The 19,579-nt window shown below is 43.4% G+C and overlaps 1 protein-coding gene across 1 annotated transcript in view; it reads right to left on the reverse strand.

The window, feature by feature from the left end:
- The window catches only part of myo15aa (myosin XVAa), a 149,174-nt gene that overhangs the window by 25,384 nt on the left and 104,211 nt on the right, over positions 1–19,579 (reverse strand). Inside the window, 8 exon segments of the mRNA XM_078239875.1 lie at positions 381–746; positions 4,591–4,802; positions 8,658–8,732; positions 9,786–9,897; positions 13,308–13,449; positions 15,020–15,138; positions 15,881–15,996; positions 17,165–17,240. Of these exon segments, the coding sequence (XP_078096001.1) occupies positions 381–746; positions 4,591–4,802; positions 8,658–8,732; positions 9,786–9,897; positions 13,308–13,449; positions 15,020–15,138; positions 15,881–15,996; positions 17,165–17,240 (1,218 nt within the window).

Genomic DNA, 19,579 nt, shown 5'->3' on the forward strand with positions numbered 1-19,579 from the left:
AGATGTGCTGGTTCGGTGGATTGGTCATGCGAAATTCTCCCTCATTGTACCTGAACAGGTACCGGAGTGCAGCGACTAGGGGATTCTCACAGTAACTTCACTGCAGTGTTAATGTAAGCCTACTTGTGACATTAATAAATAAACTATGAAGAGTGGAATAGGTGTGGAGAAAGAGAAAACTGGAAGAAACAGGGCAAATAGGAATGGATTAATGCTGAGCAGCCAAGGCCTGTAATCATGTGACTGGTCAGATTACTCTCAACCAGTTTTATGTTTGATCAGTCGGAAATCAAGCTCTCAACCCAGAAATATCACACTTGGGATTGTTCATTTGTGCAGTGCTGGTGTGACTCGGATTAACATGAAGACTTGATGCTCACTCACCTTTTTAACTTGTGAGGCTGACGGAAGTATTTCTTGGCAAATTCGATCATGGTGCACTGGTTATCCTGAAAGATGTATTCAGGTATACTCTCCACAAACTCACTGACTGGTCGAGAGGTCTGCAGAAAAGTCAAGAATAACATGAAGTTAGGATTCATATTGAAATAATGTGCTGCACAGATTATGCAGCAAGTCGTAGACACCATAAACAGGGCGCGAGTCTTGAGTTCCAGTCCATACCGAGCATGCCTGGATATCAGAAAGAACATTGGAATTATGTGATCATTATCACATTGTTGACGTGGGATGTTTTTGTGCATTACACTTACCTGACATGCTGGCCTGCATGCTTCCAGCATGGGTTACTAGAAGGATTACCAGATGGACACATGATTGATCTAACTTGGAGAGGAGCTGGGGTTAGCCACAAAGCCAGAGAATCCCCACAGTGCGGAAAGAGGCTACCAGCCCATTGAGTCTGCACTAACTCTCCAAAAGAGCATCCTACTCAGGCCCTTCCCACCCCCCTATCCCCACACATTTACCATGGCTAATCCATCTAAAGTACACATCTTTGGACACTAAGGGGCAATTCAGCTTGGCCAATTCACCTAACCTGTACATCCTTGGACTGTGGGAAGAAACCGGTGCACCCAGAGGAAACCCACGCCGACACACAGAGAATGTACAAATTCCACACAGTCACCCGATGCCGGAATCGAACCCAGGTCCTTGGTATTGTGAGGCAGCAGTGCTAACCACTGTGCCACCCAGTGCATTTAATCCCTCTCTTTGTCAGTGTGAAAAAAATAATGATGGTACTGACTCCATGTCCATCCATTCCCATTGGTACTGACTCCATGTTCACCAATTCCCATTGGTACTGACTCCATGTCTGTTGTGTATGTGGTGTCAAAGAACAAGGAACAGGAAAACCAGAGAAGACCTCAGATAGAGGGCAACCCTTAAAAAAAGAGGCAACTCTAAAAAAGGGGATCAGTAATTAAGACCTCAGGAAAGAGGCAATGCTGGAGCTCTGAGGAGGTAATAAGCTCTCAAACAAGAGGGAACACCAGACTCAGATTAGACAGTCCCTTGAGAAATGGGTACTGGAAGACCCCAAGAGGGCAACAAAAGTCTCACCCTTGTATTATAATGAGAAGTTCCTTGAAAGTTGTAGCGATGAATTACAAGCAAATGTTAAAACTGTAATCAGTCAGAAAGTAAGACAAGCCACAGCAGAAGAACTAAGAGTGAAGAGAAAAGAGTTGGATAAATTTCACTGAGAACTACAGCAAATAGAAAATGAGGTAAAAGTTTGTGACCCTTAATTTCAATGAGAAGCGGCCCGGCTACAAGAAAAAAAACCAAGCTCTATGAAAAAGGTGGATGCAACTAGGAAATCTGTTAGGGCCAGTTATAAACAGCACAACATTCACTAACAAGCAGGAAAGAACTGGAGTTGGAGCCTGAAGATGTGAATAAAAAGTAAAAAGGGTGGAGAGAAAAAGCACAAGCGGAACTCAACAGAGAGGTCATAGCATGGAACTCGAGAAGAGCAAAGGAAATCCCATTTAATGGACGCTATCAGTTTCGTGATGGGTGAGAGAATTGCTTGTCTCAGAGTGTAGCACCTCAAGGATTTGATCCATAGCGCTCATATACAACATCCTATATCATCTACTGCAGGTGGTCAGAAAGTTGAAGCAGAAATTAGAGCAGAGTTATTCACCACAGCCATATTGGGAATTCGCTAGAGATCCAATTGAATGATCAAACTACCAGTCAGGTGGAAAACACAAATGAGCTGGAGAAATTTTACATTCTGCAGAGAAGCAGAAATTGACTGGTGTTCGAGGGTGCTGAGGAGGACATAGCAATGGACAAACTCAAAGCGAGAACACAACTGTTGAACAAGTTAGCAATTCAGGAGAATTGTGTAATAAAAAAAGGCAAGAAGAAGGAAGAAGTGTTGAACATAGAAGTAGAGTTTGAAACAATTACAACAAAATCAATTTACAGATATCTATGTATCTATGTAAAAGGAATGTGGCAATTGTCTGAAAACACGCAAAGTATAAGTAGGAAGAGATCATTATCAAATGTTGTTAGAAGGAAGTGATGGATTCACTTTGGAAGAAACTCAGAAATGGATAAACTGAATGGATTGCAAAAACAGATGCATTAAAATAAAGAACAACTCATGATGAAGCAGGAGATTGGTTGATATGGAAGACAGAAGGAGAAGATTAGTAAATTAAGCCACTCAGCTTCAGGAAATGTGCTGGAGAGAATTAGGCAAAGTAGCAAATCAGGCAGAGAAGGAAACTGAGATGACATGCTAGAGCAAGATTGCTGAAATGGTTACACTGATAGAAATGCACAAGAAACAATATGATAACATGGTCGATGGAAAACATGCTGAATAGAAATGCTAGGAAGAGAAGAAACTTTATCACGCTACCTAAGTCCCAGAAATAGAGTATCACAACCATTCCCTTCACAAGTGACAAACTGAGATTGTGCAAGAACTATAAAAATGTAAGACTGTGTTGTACTGTGACGATGGCATCTGAATGCATTGTAGAATAAGTTGCATAACAGAGTAAGTAACCAACAAAGGATTGGAGAATGACACCGTCCGCAGAATAAAGTATGTAGTCCATGGTCAGTACACAGTCTAAAACAGAACTCTGAAAGCAGCAAGCCTGTATGGAAGAATTCCTTGCAAAACTACATCTGGGACTGTGCATAGTTGAAACTTTCTAGAAGGAGTGTTATGTAAAATGAAAGCCTCAAGATCCCTCCATTGAGCAATTGCAACATCAATTTACAAATGTCTAACTTGTGTGTATAATGTTATTTAGAATGTGGGTTGAGTAAATCGATTTTGAAGATTGTGGAAGAAAGTTAAAGGGGGCGGGATGTTAGTGTATGTCATGTCTGTCTCTTTAAGACAGTATAGCAAAAGTGAGTCACCTGACTTGAGGGAATCATGAGTGAGTGATCACACGAGAGAGAGAGAGTGTGTCCTCTCTCAGGCATTTTACTTCTGGAACCATGTTGTAAACGCTTAGAGCTGGGGCTCTGCCCAGGACAGTCTTCGTGCTGCATTAACTTTCTATATCTGAGTTTCTCATGTCAATAAATATCTTTTGTTTCTAACAAAGTTTGAAATCTCTTGATGGCATAACAGCCACAACATAACAATGTCCATCCATTCCCATTGGGACTGACTCCATTTCCATCCATTCTTACTGGGACTGACTCAATGTCCATCCATTCTCACTGAGGACTCCTTGCCTATCTATTCTTTAGATACCGACTTCGTCACCATACATTGCTACAGGTACTGATTGTGTGTCATCCATTCTCACTGATCCTGACTGTGCTATCCATGCTGCTGACTTTGTGCCATCAATTCCCCCTCTGGTGGAGCTAAGTCAAAGCCAACCCTGCCACCTGATATCAAATTGTCTGTACCTTCCTGTAGGGACCACTGTACAGCGAGCAGGAGCAGGAAATCTGGCTGATTTTACACATAGTAAGAAGTTTCACAACACCAGATTAAAGTTCAACAGGTTTATTTGGTAGCACAATTTGGTAGCAAAATGGCTTTTGCTACCAAATAAACCTGTTGGACTTTAACCTGGTGTTGTGAGACTTCGTACTGTGTTTACCCCAGTCCAACGCCGGCACCTCCACATCATGATTTTACACATCCCAGCCCATTGGAATCAGGTAAGCTGGCACTGCGATCAGGTAGGTAAGTGCAGCCTGGGAATCAATACTGGAATCTGGTCTCTTCATAACTTCACCGATTGCTGCTTTAACCCACTGGCACTCTTAAAAAGGTTAGTATCCACCCCGATGATCTTTTGCAAATTAGTCTGTAATTCCTAAGAATTGCTACAAAGTGAAGCTCTAGATCTAAAGTCCAGCAACTAAGTAAAGCTGAGCTAGAAGCAGAAAGCTTGCAACTAATGGCCATCTGACTGTTTGCTCCTCACTCACCACCACAGATCAAAACCTGTCACCCTGGTTTGACATTATGGTGCGAGTGATGTCATTTCAAAGTGAAAGCCAATTAATATTGGGCCCTGGTTACGTTAGGAAGGCAGCTTTAAGTAAACTCTATGGGTACAGACAAGAGCAGCAGTGCAGAGCAATGGAATGCAGTGAACGGCTGGAGGATCAATTTCGCACCTCTGACTTTCTGTCCAGTTCTTCAGCTGCTGCCGTCGATCCCACAGCAGCTGCCACAGCGGCCGAGGCGGAAGCTGCTACTTTGCCCTTTTTGTCCATTGGTTCCTCTTTCTTGTCAGTGCTTAGGTGAATGAAGTCTGGGGCAGCCACTGGCTGCACATATTCCAGGGGAAACATCCCAGACCTGCCATGGAAAGCTCCAAACTTCCACCCTGTCCAAACAGGCAAAGGTTTATTATTTCAGAGTGGCTTGTAACCTGTGGACACAAATCTGAATACGTTTCAGTTATATTCATTCAGGAAAGGGATTGTGAGTGCTGGGAACCTCATCTGTCTCATAATCTTTCATCCACTGGTCCATGAGCTGCGAGCTACCCAGTTTCATCACCCAACACCTATTTCCAATCTGCTCAATTGTTCCTGCAGAATGCAGTTTTTAGATCAGCTGTCAGAAGAGACATGAACAGAGTCCACCCTTCCTCTGGGTCACAACATCCAAATTTTACTCTGTATCTAACCCAAACTATACCTGTCCTGTGAGTTTTTGATGGGATTTTGTATGTGTGTATCTGCCTGGAAGTGATGAGTGGGACTGTGTGAAGGGACCTTTATTAAACCCATATTGTAGCTGCCTTGGGAGTGTTTGATGGGACAGTGTACAGTAGGCTTTACTGTGCATTTCACCGTGCCATAACTGCCCTGTGAATGTTTGATGGGATAGTGGAGAGGGAGCTTTACTCTGGATCTAACCCCGTGCTATACCTATCCTATGAATGATTGATGGGGACAGTGCCGAGGGAGACTTACTCTACCTAATACTGCTGTATCTGTCCTGGGAGTGTTTGATGGGGACAGTGCAGAGGAAACTTTACTTTGTATCTAACCCCGTGCTGTACCTGCCTGGGAGGAGTGGGTCAGTTAGCTCAGTTGGCTGGACGGCTGGTTTGTGATGCAGAGCAATGCCAATTCCCGAACCAGCTGAGCTTATTCGTAAAGGCCCGCCTTCTCAATCTCACCTCTCGCCTGAGGTGTGGTGATCCTCAGGTTAAATCACCACCAGTCAGCTCTCCCCTTCAAAGTGGAGAACAGTCTATGGCCATCTGGGACTATGGTGACTTTACTTACTTTACCTGTCCTGGGAATGTTTGATGCTGACACTGGGTTCAATTTTCAGTGTAAATCCCTGACATCAATAAGGATGAAAAAAAAACACACCAAAAGATTTAAAAAATTAAATTGAGAAAAATAAAAGCTTCAGTGAGCAGTTTAGAATAAAATGTCAATGGCTTTTAGTAAAAGGAAAAGCACTCCTCTGCTTCCCAGAGTTTCCATTAAACATCAGTATTGAGCAAATCTGAGCCATAACTAAATTTGTGCTGACATCCACTCCACATGGAGGAGCCAGCAAAACATCCTCCGCTACCTGGTTTGCTGAAATATAATGACGCAGTAAAAACACTCAACACACTGGAGACAGGCAGCAGTTCAAACCATGGAGTAAGTTTTCACTTGGAACATCAGCTGTAATGAAAGCTAGCTGTTATTTCCCCTTCCCAATGCTGACTGAAGCTGGTTGCTTCTGGCTTCTCCCAGCTTTTGTTTTCCATATTACATAAATAATTCTGTAAAATAGGCATGGCCACAGTGAGCACAAAACAAACATGCACAAATCAGTTCTAAAACCCCACTGATAGAAATATCAGCAGATTACAGTTACTCAGCTCAGTCCACAGGCAAACAACTGGGGCCTCTGAAGACAATGGAGCACAACACAGCAAGATGGAGTACTAATACAGGGAGAGGGAGTATTAATACAGAGAGTATTAATGCAGGGGGGGAGTATTAATGCAGGGAGAGGGAGTATTAATGCAGGGAAAGGGAGTATTAATACAGGGAGTATTAATATGGAGAGGAAGTATTAATACAGGGAGTATTAATACAGGGAGTATTAATACAGGGCGTGGGAGTATTAATACAGGGAGAGGGAGTATTAATACAGGGAGTGAGAGTATTAATACAGAGAGAGGGAGTATTAATACAGGGAGAATGAGTATTAATACAGGGAGAATGAGTATTAATACAGGGGGAGGGAGTATTAATACAGCAAGTGAAGGTATTGATACAGGGAAGGGAGTTATTAATACATGTCGATAGAACATTAATACAGGTGGGGTTGAAGCGTTAATACAACAGTATGGAAAACAGTAACTTATGCTGTCAGTATGGTTGACAGTTTTTCCAGTTTTCTTCCCATTTCTCCTGGGTTCAGAGGTGCTGGGAGTCAGTTAGTATGTTTCCAACTAGGAAGTGACAAAGGTAATTGATGAGGGCAGGGCGGTGGATGTTGTCTACATGGACTTTAGCAAATTCTTTGACAAGGTCCCTCATGGCAGGCTGACACAGAATGTGAAGTCACATGGAATCTGCGGTGAGCTGGTAAGATGGATACAGAACTGGCTTGGTCATAGAAGACAGAGAGTAGCGGTGGAAGGGTGTTTTTCTGACTGGAGATCTGTGACCAGTGGTGTTCCGCAGAGATCAGTGCTGGGCCCCTGTTGTTTATAATATATATATAATGATTTGGAGGAGAATGTAGTTGGTGTGATTAGTAAGTTTGTGGATGACAAAAAGATTGGGGAAGACTGCAAGTAGTGAGATGGATTGCCAGAGGATACAGCAGGATATAGAAAAGCTGGAGACTTGAGCGGAGAAATGGCAGGTGGAACTTAATCCGGACAAATGAGAAATGATGCATTTTGGAAGGTCTAATGCAGGAAAGAAGTATACAGTAAATGGCAGAACCCTTAGAAGCATCTAGGCGTACAGGTTCACAGTTCCCTGAAAGTGCCAACACAAGTGGATAAGGTGGTCAAGAAGGTGTATGGCATGCTGGCCTTCATTGGTTGGGGCACAGAATATAAAAATTGGCAAGTCATGTTGCAGCTGTATAGAACTTTAGTTAGGAATATTGTGCACAGTTCTGGTCGCAACACCACCAGAAGAATGTGGATGCTTTGGAGAGGACACAGGAAAGATTTACCAGGATGTTCCAGGATGGTTTGGAGGGTATTAGCTATGAAGAGAGTTGGACAACCTTGTTTGTTTTCACTCGAACGTCAGAGGCTGAGGGATGACCTGGTAGAAGTTTACGACATTATGAGAGGCATGGATGGAATGGATAGTCAGAATCTTTTTCCTAGGGTCGATATGTCAATTACTAGAGGTCACAGGTCTAAGGTAAAAGGGGGAAAATTTAAAGGAGGTGTGAGAAGCAAGTTTTTAACACAGAGGGTGGTAAGTGCCTGGAATGCGCTGCCAGAGGAGGTGGTAAAAGCAGATACAATAGCAACATTTAAGAGGCATCTTGACAGATACATGAATAGGCAGGGAATAGAGGGATACGGGCTGGGTAGAGGCAAAAGGTTTTTAGTTTAGAAAGGCATCATGTGTTGGCACAGGCATGGTGGGCTGAAGGGCCTGTCCTGTCCTGTACTGTTCTTCATTAGTTCATTGGTCTTTGAGGCCAGGTTTGAGCTCAGTCCAGTCTCCACATATGTACACATTTTTGAGCAGGAGATGATGGAATCCTAACAGATTGGCAAATGACCTGGGCCTATCCATGCTGGACTTGACCATTCACATCAGACCTTGGACTATCCACACAGGTAGTCATGATGTGGAGTTGCCGGCGTTGGACTGGGGTAAACACAGTAAGAAGTCTAACAACACCAGGTTAAAGTCCAACAGGTTTATTTGGTAGCAAATGCCACTAGCTTTACATCTCCCACTCCACCTGACAAAGGAGCAGCACGCTCCGAAAGCTAGTGGCATTTGCTACCAAATAAACCTGTTGGACTTTAACCTGGTGTTGTTAGACTTCTTACTGTATCCACACAGGATCAGGGACCATCCGTTTATCAAGTGAGCCAATGGGGAGGGGGGACCCATTCCAAATTTGTTTTGTGTCAAAAATCAGCAACTGCAGGGAGGTGTTGGGGGAGGGGGAGGGGGAGGGATGAATCACACACAAACAGTAAGAAAGCAGATTGGCTCTGCTTTCAACCCACCAAAATCAGGAATGTATTTCTTTAACTCTTCCAGGTATATAACCTTCTTTCTGACTATGCAGCCATAGCAACAGTCTGTGTGCAGTCACAAAACATCAGGGAACAGCAATCAAGCAGTGCAGAAACACAACAAAATACATCAAAATGACAGTTGTCTAACACCAGGGTGTGAATCCACACTCACTGACACCGGGGTGTGAATCCACACTCACTGACACCGGGGATGTGAATCCACACTCACTGACACCGGGGTGTGAATCCACACTCACTGACACCGGGGTGTGAATCCACACTCACTGACACCGGGGATGTGAATCCACACTCACTGACACCGGGGTGTGAATCCACACTCACTGACACCGGGGTGTGAATCCACACTCGCTATCACCGGGGTGTGAATCCACACTCGCTATCACCGGGGTGTGAATCCACACTCGCTATCACCGGGGTGTGAATCCACACTCAACACCCCCCAAAATCTCACAATATGACCCCTCCAAGTTACCAGTCTGTGTATTATAGATTGATAATACTAATAAGAACAGATTTCCACTCCTGATAGTGTTGTGCCAACAATTCTATGGACTTTGGAGCTGCATGAACTTAATAGACAGCTTTTGCTACCAAATAAACCTGTTGGACTTTAACCTGGTGTTGTTAAACTTCTTACTGAACTTAATAGATGCATGATGCAAACTGATCCCACTTTTCTCTCTCCTTCTCTGAATGGATTGACTTTTGTTGGGATAAGAATCCAGCCACCCAGTGGGGATGTGACCTACTGGAATCCCGCTCTTTAGTCAGGTATACTGAGGTACAGATCCGGGATGAAATTTGGGGTCTTTCTGCTTAACGAGCTTCAATACCACAGCAGGTGACCCATTTAACCATCCAGTTACTTACAATTAATGTTCCCTTTGTGCAATTAGCATGCTGCCGCAGAGGCTGGGTACAAGTTGGCCCATTTAAGCCGATGCTTAAACAAACTGGCCGTGCATTAGAAAAAAGCGATGACAAGATAGGTTGCTTACAATCATTCCAGGCACTCAGGTTTACAGGAAAAAACTGGAATTGGCTGTTACCTTCTGATCCCAATGAATGAATAATTAGACATCTACAGACACTGACCTTCCTCAAGACCTTCCATGGGTTGCAAGCGGATGATGTCCCCCTTGTGGAATCGTAGGTAGGAGCTGTTGTTTGTGATGTGGCTCTTCACTGCTATAACATAGTTAGAGTCCTGGGGAGAGACCATAGATAAAGGTAACATTAACTCTGTGCTCTTGCTAACCACAGGCACTGACAAGGAACAGCACTGAACATCTAACAAAGCATCCAAGACAGCAAGCAGAAGATGAGGGGTGGGGGTTATTGAAAGCTTGGTAAGAAGGGCTGTGAAGGAAGGGACAGCATTGGTCAGGCAAAGGAGTGGAAAGTGAAAACTTCCAGGGATCCGGATTCGATTCCAGCCTCAGGGGTCACTGTCTGTGTGGAATTTGCACATTTACCCTGTGTTTCCTCCATGGGTTTCCTCCAGGTGATCTGTTTTCCTCCCACAGTCCAAAGATGTGCAGGTTAGGTGGAATGGACAGGCTAAATTGCCCCTCAGTGTCCAATGATCTGTGGGTTAGGTGAATTATTAGCCATGATAAATGTGCAGGGAAGGATAGGACGGGGGGGGGGGGGGGGGGGGGGTAAGATGCTCTTTTGGAGAGTTGGTACAGACTTGATGGGCCCAATGGCGTCCTTCTGTACTGTAGGGATTCTATAGTTCTATTAGCAATGGAGACCAGGGATGGTATGCAACTTGGGTTCCAGAGGTTGTTCAATAAAGTGGAGGACGGTTGGGCAGCATACTAATGGAAGTGTACGGGTGACATTGTAATGCAGGGCACTGTTTATGTCCTAGAACCTGGTCCGAGAGTTCCTGTGTCACAGTGACACCAAGTTCCCATTCCAACATCCCAGGACTGGGTAGATGCCTATTGTCAATCCAGCCATTGCTGAACTCTGTGTAAGTGAGATTGCTAAATGAGAGATTGTGTTCTGCCATAGATCATTACAAACTGGGTTGAAACTCTCCCTATATTTTTACTAAAAACAGAAAGTTCTGGAAATACTCAGCAAATCTGGCAGCATCTGTGGAATGAGAATATGACTCTTTTCAGAACTAGAATAAAACCGGGCAGTATGCAATTTTGGTATCAGAAGTTGTACAATTGTTACAATTATGAGGTTTATAAGATAGTGATGTCTTTGGGGGTAGGGTGGGTTAGTTCAGTTGGGTGTATAATTGATGTACAAAATAGGTGTACGAGGCAAGTTTTTTACAGAGGGAGGTGGGTGCCTGGAACTCGCTGCCGGGGGAGGTAGTGGAAGCAGATACGATAGTGACTTTTAAGGGGCATCTTGACAAATACATGAATAGGATGGGAATAGAGGGATATGATCCCCGAAAGGGTAGGGGGGGTTAGTTCAGTCGGGCAGCATGGTCGGTGCAGGCTTGGAGGGCCGAAGGGCCTGTTCCTGTGCTGTAATTTTCCTTGTTCTTTGGGTAGATAGCTAGAGTTTGGTGCAGAATGACACCAAGAACACGGGTTCAATCCCCATACTGACTTTATAGTCCATGGCGACCTGCCTCACTGCCTTGCCCGACGCTTGATGTGGCGTGGTATGCCGCAAACTATTTACAGTCAATTGTCTCTCTCGGATGGAGAGAGATGCTGACAGCTCTTCGTGGACTATGGCTAATTATCTTTCTGTGTTCGAGCCTGTGTGTTTAATTTAAATAAAATGAAGGGGGTCGTGCAACCTGCGCTGACCTGACAGCAGGCTTGGGTGGTTTGATTGTTAAATATTAAAGGGGGACTAGAATGTTTTAATGGGAAGAAGGTGCAGGGTGATTACATTTGGAGTCAATGGCAGTAGCCTGTATGCTAACAGTGGATAGATTATGATAAGCCTAAAAAAGAGTTGAGAATGGTGGGTTGTAATGAGTGGCATTTAAAGCTGTCCATTTACTTCCAAGATAAAAGAGAGTTGGGATAGCTAATCAGCAACTCTGCCTGGCTACAAGGTCCATATAATTCACATGCCACGGTGATGGGAAGGATACAGAGGAAGCCGTTGTGATACCAGGTTGCAGGCTTTCCTAAAATCTAATTGAATATCACAGACAAGTTAGTCTGCCATGTCCGGGAGAGAGTGAGAAGGAAGCTCGAGTCTGAAAATGTTTATGGTTTACCCTCCTGGAAAGCTTATATTCAGATTGAAAAGACCAAATTTATGTGAAGCCAAAATTAAACTGGGAATGCGTCTAGCTTATGCTGGAAGGAGAATCTCCAGTAATACTCTCAGTGTGAAGAGTAGTTCTGGGCTTGGAAGTTACCGGGCTGAGAAAGGAAATGAAAAGAAGCAAACCCCATGGGAGCTAAGAATCATTTTGGACTGATTCTGGGAAAATTGGATGTCTATTTCAATGACAGTGTAATATATATCTGATAGTAGGATTTTTTTTGGTTAAAATTAAGAAGGGAGGGTATTCCACTCTATGGTTTAAAGTATAAGTTACCAACAAAGATTGTGTTTATCCAATTGTATTTTTAATCTTTTGTTGCAGTAAACAGCTTAAAATGTGAAACCTTGTCTTTCAGCTATTAACTTGAAGTTTGAATTTTTTTAAAAATTGGTCTCTATGGATATCATACACAATAAAATTGAGGATGTGTGGACAGCATATTGGTGGCAGTGTACTGGTGACACTGTAATGCACTCTTACGTCCTAGACATTGAAAACAAGTGTTCCTGTATCACACTGATGCCAATCTCCCACTCACCAGCCCAACACAATGCCTTAACTCAAACATCCTAGAACCAGGATGAATGCCCATTGCCAACCCAACCAACGGTCAACTCTGTGTAAGTGAGATCGCTAAATGAGGGACTGTTCTGAACCGATTCTGAAGAAGTAATATTTGACTTGAACCATCAACTCTGTTCCTCTCTTCACAGATGCTGCCAGACCTGCTGAGTATTTCCAGCACTTCCTGGTTTTATTTCAGATATTTTTTGCAGCATTTGGTTTTTAACCTCCCTATAAATCATCAGTTTCACCATATCAGTCATGAGTGAATTAAGTCTGGGTTCCAGAGGCAAAAGAACAAGTGAGGAATCCAACACTACATAGGTCCCCTTCAACCCTTCTTTACTTCCCGAAATCTCAGCAACATTTGAGACTGCTGCAGGCTTTGTGGCCTGCATTTTCTGATTGGTTCGAATTTAACAGAGACGGGAACATTTAAGTCAGTGATGCAGAGATTAAAAAAAGAGCTTTTTCATCCTCACCTTTCTCATTCTCAGCCAACGAAGGACTTTGTCTCTGATGTAATGTACAATATTTGTACAGCATGCTAGATAATCTGCTTTAGTAATGTTGATCAGTTTCCCAAAGAGGGCGCCTCCAGCACCCCCTCACAGTCACTGCCTGGATCAGGTGCTCAAATCTCTGGAATAAGACTTGAACCCATGACCTTGGCCTCCAAGGCAAGAGTTCATGCCTTGCTTCCTGAACGGAAAATTTTTGAGAAACTTTAATCATCTCCTTCGTACAATGACCATGTGAAAGAGTTTAAAAGCAAATCCTTTACGAACCTTCTTTAGTTCAGTGATGAAGTAATCAATCATACTCTTAATCTGTGGAGCCTTGGCAGAAAACAGAATCAACTTTTCATTGGTGAGGTTGAAGTCCAGCATGTTCTTCGAAGGGATGGTGACAAACAAGATGTCTGAGTAGCTGAAAGGCAGTCATTAGGAGAATGGTTAAATCGGGTATTGTACATTTAAAGCACTCTTGGATCCATGGCTCTGACCCTGGATTCTTGACTGTCATACTAAATTCCGGTATAGAGGCAGATTGGGGAAAACTCGGGGCTGATGTGATCTACATATCATGTGACATGTGACTCCTTCCTCATACCTCAATTTCAAGAGATCACATAGGGTCACCTTTCCCCATTGTGTAAGCCAGCTCACTTTGGCTGGTTACAAGCTAGCAATGATGGAGGTAATCTCAGATCTGCCAGAGCAGGTCAGTCACTTAAAGTCATAGAGTTTTACAGCAAAGCAAGAGGCCCTTTGGCCATCGTGTTTGCACTGAGCACATGGGGTGGGATTTTATGGCCACGCTCATCCCGAAACCAGCCCAAGGTCAACGGACCTTTCCATGTTCCGCCCCTCACCCACTCCGATTCCTGTGGCGAGCGGGACAGTAAGATTCCGGCCATGGTATCCACTGGCTTTGGCTTTCCGTGACCGGTGGGCACTACCGGGGGTGCGGTAAATCATCACCCCCAGAATGACATTTTGGTTTAGTTAGTTAAATTTACTCTGACATTTTGTTTCAGTTACAATGCTCCACCACGCACTGTCACTCCACCCCTCTCATCTTCGTTTAATTTACTGATTTTTAGTTGTATTCAAAAGAGTATAAAAGTTATAGGATGGAGGAGGTCACAGAGATGGGCAGAGGTGAGATGAAGGAGTGATTATGAAAGCAAGTACGACTTTTAAATTTGAGGTTTTTGTCAGACCAGGAGCCAGTGGTGCTCATTGAACACAGTTGGTGATGGATGAATGGGAAATCGTGTTGAGTTTAGGAGATGAACGTTAGAGTTCTGGATGAGCCCAAGTTTTTGGAGGGTGGAAGATGGGAGGCCAGCCAAGAGTGGGGGTTGGAATAGTCCAAGTCTGGAGGTAACAAAGGCACGAGCATGTGCTTTAGCAGGAGATAAGCTGAGGCAAGGGTGGAGACAGAGAATGTTACAGAGATGGAAGTCAGTGGTCTTGGCGATGGAAAGATTATGGGGTCAGAACCTCAGTCCAGGGGCAGTTATGGCACCACAGTTGTAAACGGTCTGCTTCAGCCTCAGACAGTGGCCCATAGGAAAGTTTGAGTTGGTGTTTAGAGACCGTAGTTTGGGCAGGAGCTTCCTTGTTGGTTTTCTGGGTGTGATACAGGTACAAATTAGGGTGATCCCAGCTGTTAGGCTTATGATGAGTCAGCTGATCTTAGCAAGAGTAACAAAGAGGAGATGGGGCTACAACTAGCCTCAGTACCCTTGGAGTAGGGATGGAAGTTGCTATTGTTGGTCATTGTCCAGCAGGAAAGAAGATGTGAAAAACAGGATCAAACTCAGCTGATATGCCCATTGTGATAGAACAACTTGCCAAATTATTATCTAAGTGTACAAAAGAAGAATGGGTGTTTGGTGAGATACCAAAGATGGCATGGAAAGAGAGACCAGGATGGGGAAGTCCTCAGGGCAGCAGGAGGAATGGGACATCTTGCAGTCTGCTTTCAGTACCTGTAGCTCCTGAGCACCCGTAGGTTCTCTGCTGCTGTACCGCTGGCTCTCACTAGTTTCAACAGGCAGATTCCTTTATGGGAGACTCCCAGGATCTGCACTCCAGTGCCCACACTGCCCTGAAAGAGTTCCAACAGTACTTGCAAATTAGCATCAAGTCAAAAAAGAACACAACGCAACGTGCAGAGATACATTTTTAACTCTTCTCTGTTTTTCTCTCCCATTCCCTGATCCAGGAATTTCCAGTGTGGACGTGGCTGCTCCTGTGCTGGTCACGGTTACATTAGGGGAGAAAATAACAGAAAAACAAAATGTTGGAGTGTAAATTGACTATTTGATTTTGGAGGGTGCAGGATTATAGTTAAACACCTCAAGAGATACCAGATAACCAACTCCTTTCCCCAGAATCATGGAACAGGCTTCCAGGAAAAGCTAAATGCACAATTACTTCAAAACTGAGTTGTACAAATATGGCTGGGAGTTGGGTTGGGGAATTATAGACTGAAATAGTCTCTGGGTAGAGAAAATATCTGGAAAGCACAGCCAGATTGGAGATGTAATGTTGATGTAGATTGTGGAGCATTGTTCAATAATCTTTGGAGACCGGAATATTTGTTCTGAGATAGATATGAGGCACATATCAGCCAGAATATAATTTAGTAGTGTAAAAGTGCAAGGGGTTAAATTTCTGAACACGGTTCCTATGATTCAATGAGCAGCCCCTCCATCAGGGACGCTACTCCAATCTTCACCCCATTATAGGTCATGCTGGAGATTTTAAAAGCATTGATAAATAATATTTAACTGCACAATATGCTATGATTGAAATAAATTTGTCTAAATACAGGAGAGTTGTCTCACGGAGGCAGGGAACAGACGGCAGAAATAAACATCCCAAATCTCTCTGGCCGCCATTACAATCTTCCTCTTGACAGCTTCATCCTTCACCAGGGCTGAGGCTTGAATCTTGTTTTCAGCTAAAGGAGATAAATAGATGCCGCTGTTTTTCTTGTTTTTCACACTGTCCAATATTATTGTTCTTAAACCAGTCTGATTCACTCAGAGGGAATGCTTTCAAAAAAGCAAAGGGTGGATCCACTAACAGCACTTTAATATTAGTCTGATCAGCCGTGAATACTGATAGCACATTCAGGAAATGGTGGGAAGGAGGTGCAAGGAAATAAATTAGCATCAGTAAAAATACAGTCAATAGAACACAGACAAGTTGGTGTTCACCAAAGGCACTAACGTCTTCCAGTTAGCACCGGACTGTTGACTTAACTGATGTTAATTCAGCTCTCGAACACCTTCCCCAGGTGCCCTGTATTACTCCTGTCATGATGTGGAGATGCCGGCGTTGGACTGGGGTAAGCACAGTAAGAAGTCTCTCAACACCAGGTTAAAGTCCAACAGCTGTTGGACTTTAACCTGGTGTTGTGAGACTTGTTACTCCTGTCATTCAGTACCTTCTCCCACTTCTTTCCCAGAGGAAAGACTGATTATTATACTTTGGGTGTGCAAGTTGGTTCTAATGAACAGTCACATCCTGAAAACATCATTCTCTGTCCTCACAGATGCTGAGATAGATATGAGGCACATATCAGCCAGAATATAATTTAGTAGTGTAAAAGTGCAAGGGGTTAAATTTCTGAACACGGTTCCTATGATTCAATGTAATTGGAAAAGTTGATCAATAGCTTGCAAAAAAAAACTGGCACAGTCCCAAAAAGAGCTGACAGGTCAAGAAGCAATACACAACTGATATTCAGCATGATTAAAAGCCTGGGATCAAGGCCAATGTTTCAGGGTGACTGAATAAATGACATCCTTTTTATTATATCAAGTTTCTAGAATTTCAGTAGTGTTTTACTATTAGTGTTTTACAATTTACTTTGTTTATCTCTGAAAAATGAAGCCAAAATACACTCAAATCGGACACACAAAAAGTAGTTACAGTCAGAGTGCACTTGGGCTGCAGCTATCCCCAATATTCTATCAGCTGAATTCATTTCAGCATCGGTCTCCTGTGCTCTGCACCTAGGTATCCCATTCGCACCATTACCCTGCCACATTTCCCCCTTTTCTTCTCCACTCGTTGGCCATTCAGCCCCTCTATCCAATCCCAGCAGAGTTTGCAATACTGACCTAAGAAAGATTTCATCTTCATCTGCTCCTCTTTGTTCAGCCTCACACAAGTTTCCGAGAATGTGTCATTCACGATCTTAACAGAATTAAAGGAATATCAAACAAAAAATTATTAAAAGTTACACAATATCTCCACAAGTAATCTCCAAAAGCTTCAATTAGATCCTCTCTTTAACGCACTCTAGATATCTATTATTCTCGAGTTATTTGGAGGTACAGAACTTGAATGTTGCTGAAGCTTTTCATCTTGCACTCATCAGGACAAATACAAGAGGTTATAAGTAACATTTATGCCACACAGGTGCTAGGCAATGACCATCTCCAACAAGAGAGAATCTAACCATTGCCCCATGACATTCAATGCTATTACCATCACTTAATTCCGTACTATCAATATCCTGGGTGTTACCACTGACGAGAACCTGAACTGGACTAGCCATATAACTACTGTGGCTACAAAAGCAGATCAAAGGCTGGGAATCCTGAGGCGAGTAACTCACCTCCTGACCCCCCTAAGACAGTTCACCATCTATAAAGGTACAAATCAGTAGCAGCAATGTGTACCACCTACAAGATGCACTGCAGGAATTTACCAAGGCTCCTTACACAGCACCTACTACCAAAAAAATGACAAGAGCAGCAAATGCATGGGAACACCACTACCTGGATGTTCCCCTCCAAGCCACTTACCATCCTGATTTGGAAATATATCGCTATTCTATCATGGACACTGGATAAAAATCCTGGAATTCCATCCCTAACAGCACTGTGGGTGTACTTACACTACATGGACTGCAGTGGTTCAAGGCGGCAACTACACCATCATCTTCTCAAGGGAAATTAGGGATAGGTAATCGCTAGCAAGCCAGCGATGCTCACATCCCATAAATTAATAAATAAAAAACAAGAATGTCAAATTTCAAATGATCGAAACTATTTCATCTACAGGAGCAAAACGTGCTGATTGGTTGGCATGTAGACTGTGATTGGTCGATGCATTGCCATGGAGAAGCAGCAAGGAACTATAGGCTCCCAAAAATGCTGGGTAACAAAAAGATGCAAGGCTTGAACACATTTCTTTGCAGAGAATGGGTCCATGCATATGAATGTGTGACACTTCTAGCAAGTTTAAATGAGCTATGTTAGGAGCTTGACTGATTATCTTAAATTAAATGTTGGTGTAACTATTAGCACACTCAGGATTGTTCAACAAATGCTGCCCAATCATGGAATCACATCTTACAGTAGACATTTTGTTTTGAATTTTGCAAATGTGGGCTATTTGAATACAGTCTGTACTCTGCCTGTTACGAACAATCAAAGGAACATGCTGTTTGATTCAATCAGCTAATCATTGGGATATACAGTCCACATACTTCACATCACTATGGCACTGAAATTCCTAGGCAGAACATCATTTTGGGCTGATGGCAGCATCCTGAAAATAAAATACCACTTGCAGTCATTGCATAGTAGCAGTGTGAAACTGCTCCCTTAACCTTTTTGAGACATTTTGGGTGGGATTTTCTGGCCACGCTCACTCTGAAACCGGAAAATCCTGCCCGAGGTCAACAGGTCTTTGCATGGTCCATGTCCCGTGTTATGATTTCTGTGGCGGGCGAGGTGGGAAAATTCCGCCCTTTGCCTTTCCAGGGTAATTTGAGATAGACTGGGCACTTTGAGTGGGAAAGTGGCAGGCTTTGGACCATTTCTATGTTTATGTTATTATACAGTGAACAATGATCTGATGGAGATAGTCATTGTCCTACAGGATAGCATTGATACGCTCTGTTTCTACATCAAACTTGCAGGTGAGCACATAGCTAGATCAATGTTATAATGTGTGGAGCTGTATGAATTCCAATGTGTATATTGATCAGTGAAGGTAGGCTTGCAGTAGGCAGTCTTGGATAACCTACTGGAGGGTTTCTCAACTAACATGTCAAGGAAAGGGAGCACATGAGACTGCTCCATCCAGGTTATCTGGTATTCTAGGTATAAACTCCCAACCTGTATCTCATTCCTGGGTATCTGCTATTCTCTATATATCAACCCACTCAATTAGACTGGAGCCTGTAACTCACTCCAGATTATCGAGTGTTCAATATATAAATGTCCAAACCCCTCGGTTTGCTCCCAGTCTTTTATTATGGGGTATCTAATTATTCTTGAAATGTGTGTTTCCTGTTGTTACACTGGGAGGTTAGTGCTGAGCGTCTACACTGATTTCTCCACTGACCTTTGAGTCAGACTTACTGGACTCTATATTCACCTGCACCTCCAACTGACCAGTTAGAAAATAGCATTGATGGGGATGCACGTGCCACTTTTATACACAGAAAGTTCAGTTTTGATCTCTATTCCGAGTTGCCTTTAGCTGTTACAGTGGTGGGATGGGAAGTGGTGGGTGGGGGA

Source organism: Mustelus asterias, chromosome 23 (genome assembly GCF_964213995.1).
Source record: "Mustelus asterias chromosome 23, sMusAst1.hap1.1, whole genome shotgun sequence".
NCBI lineage: Eukaryota > Metazoa > Chordata > Chondrichthyes > Carcharhiniformes > Triakidae > Mustelus > Mustelus asterias.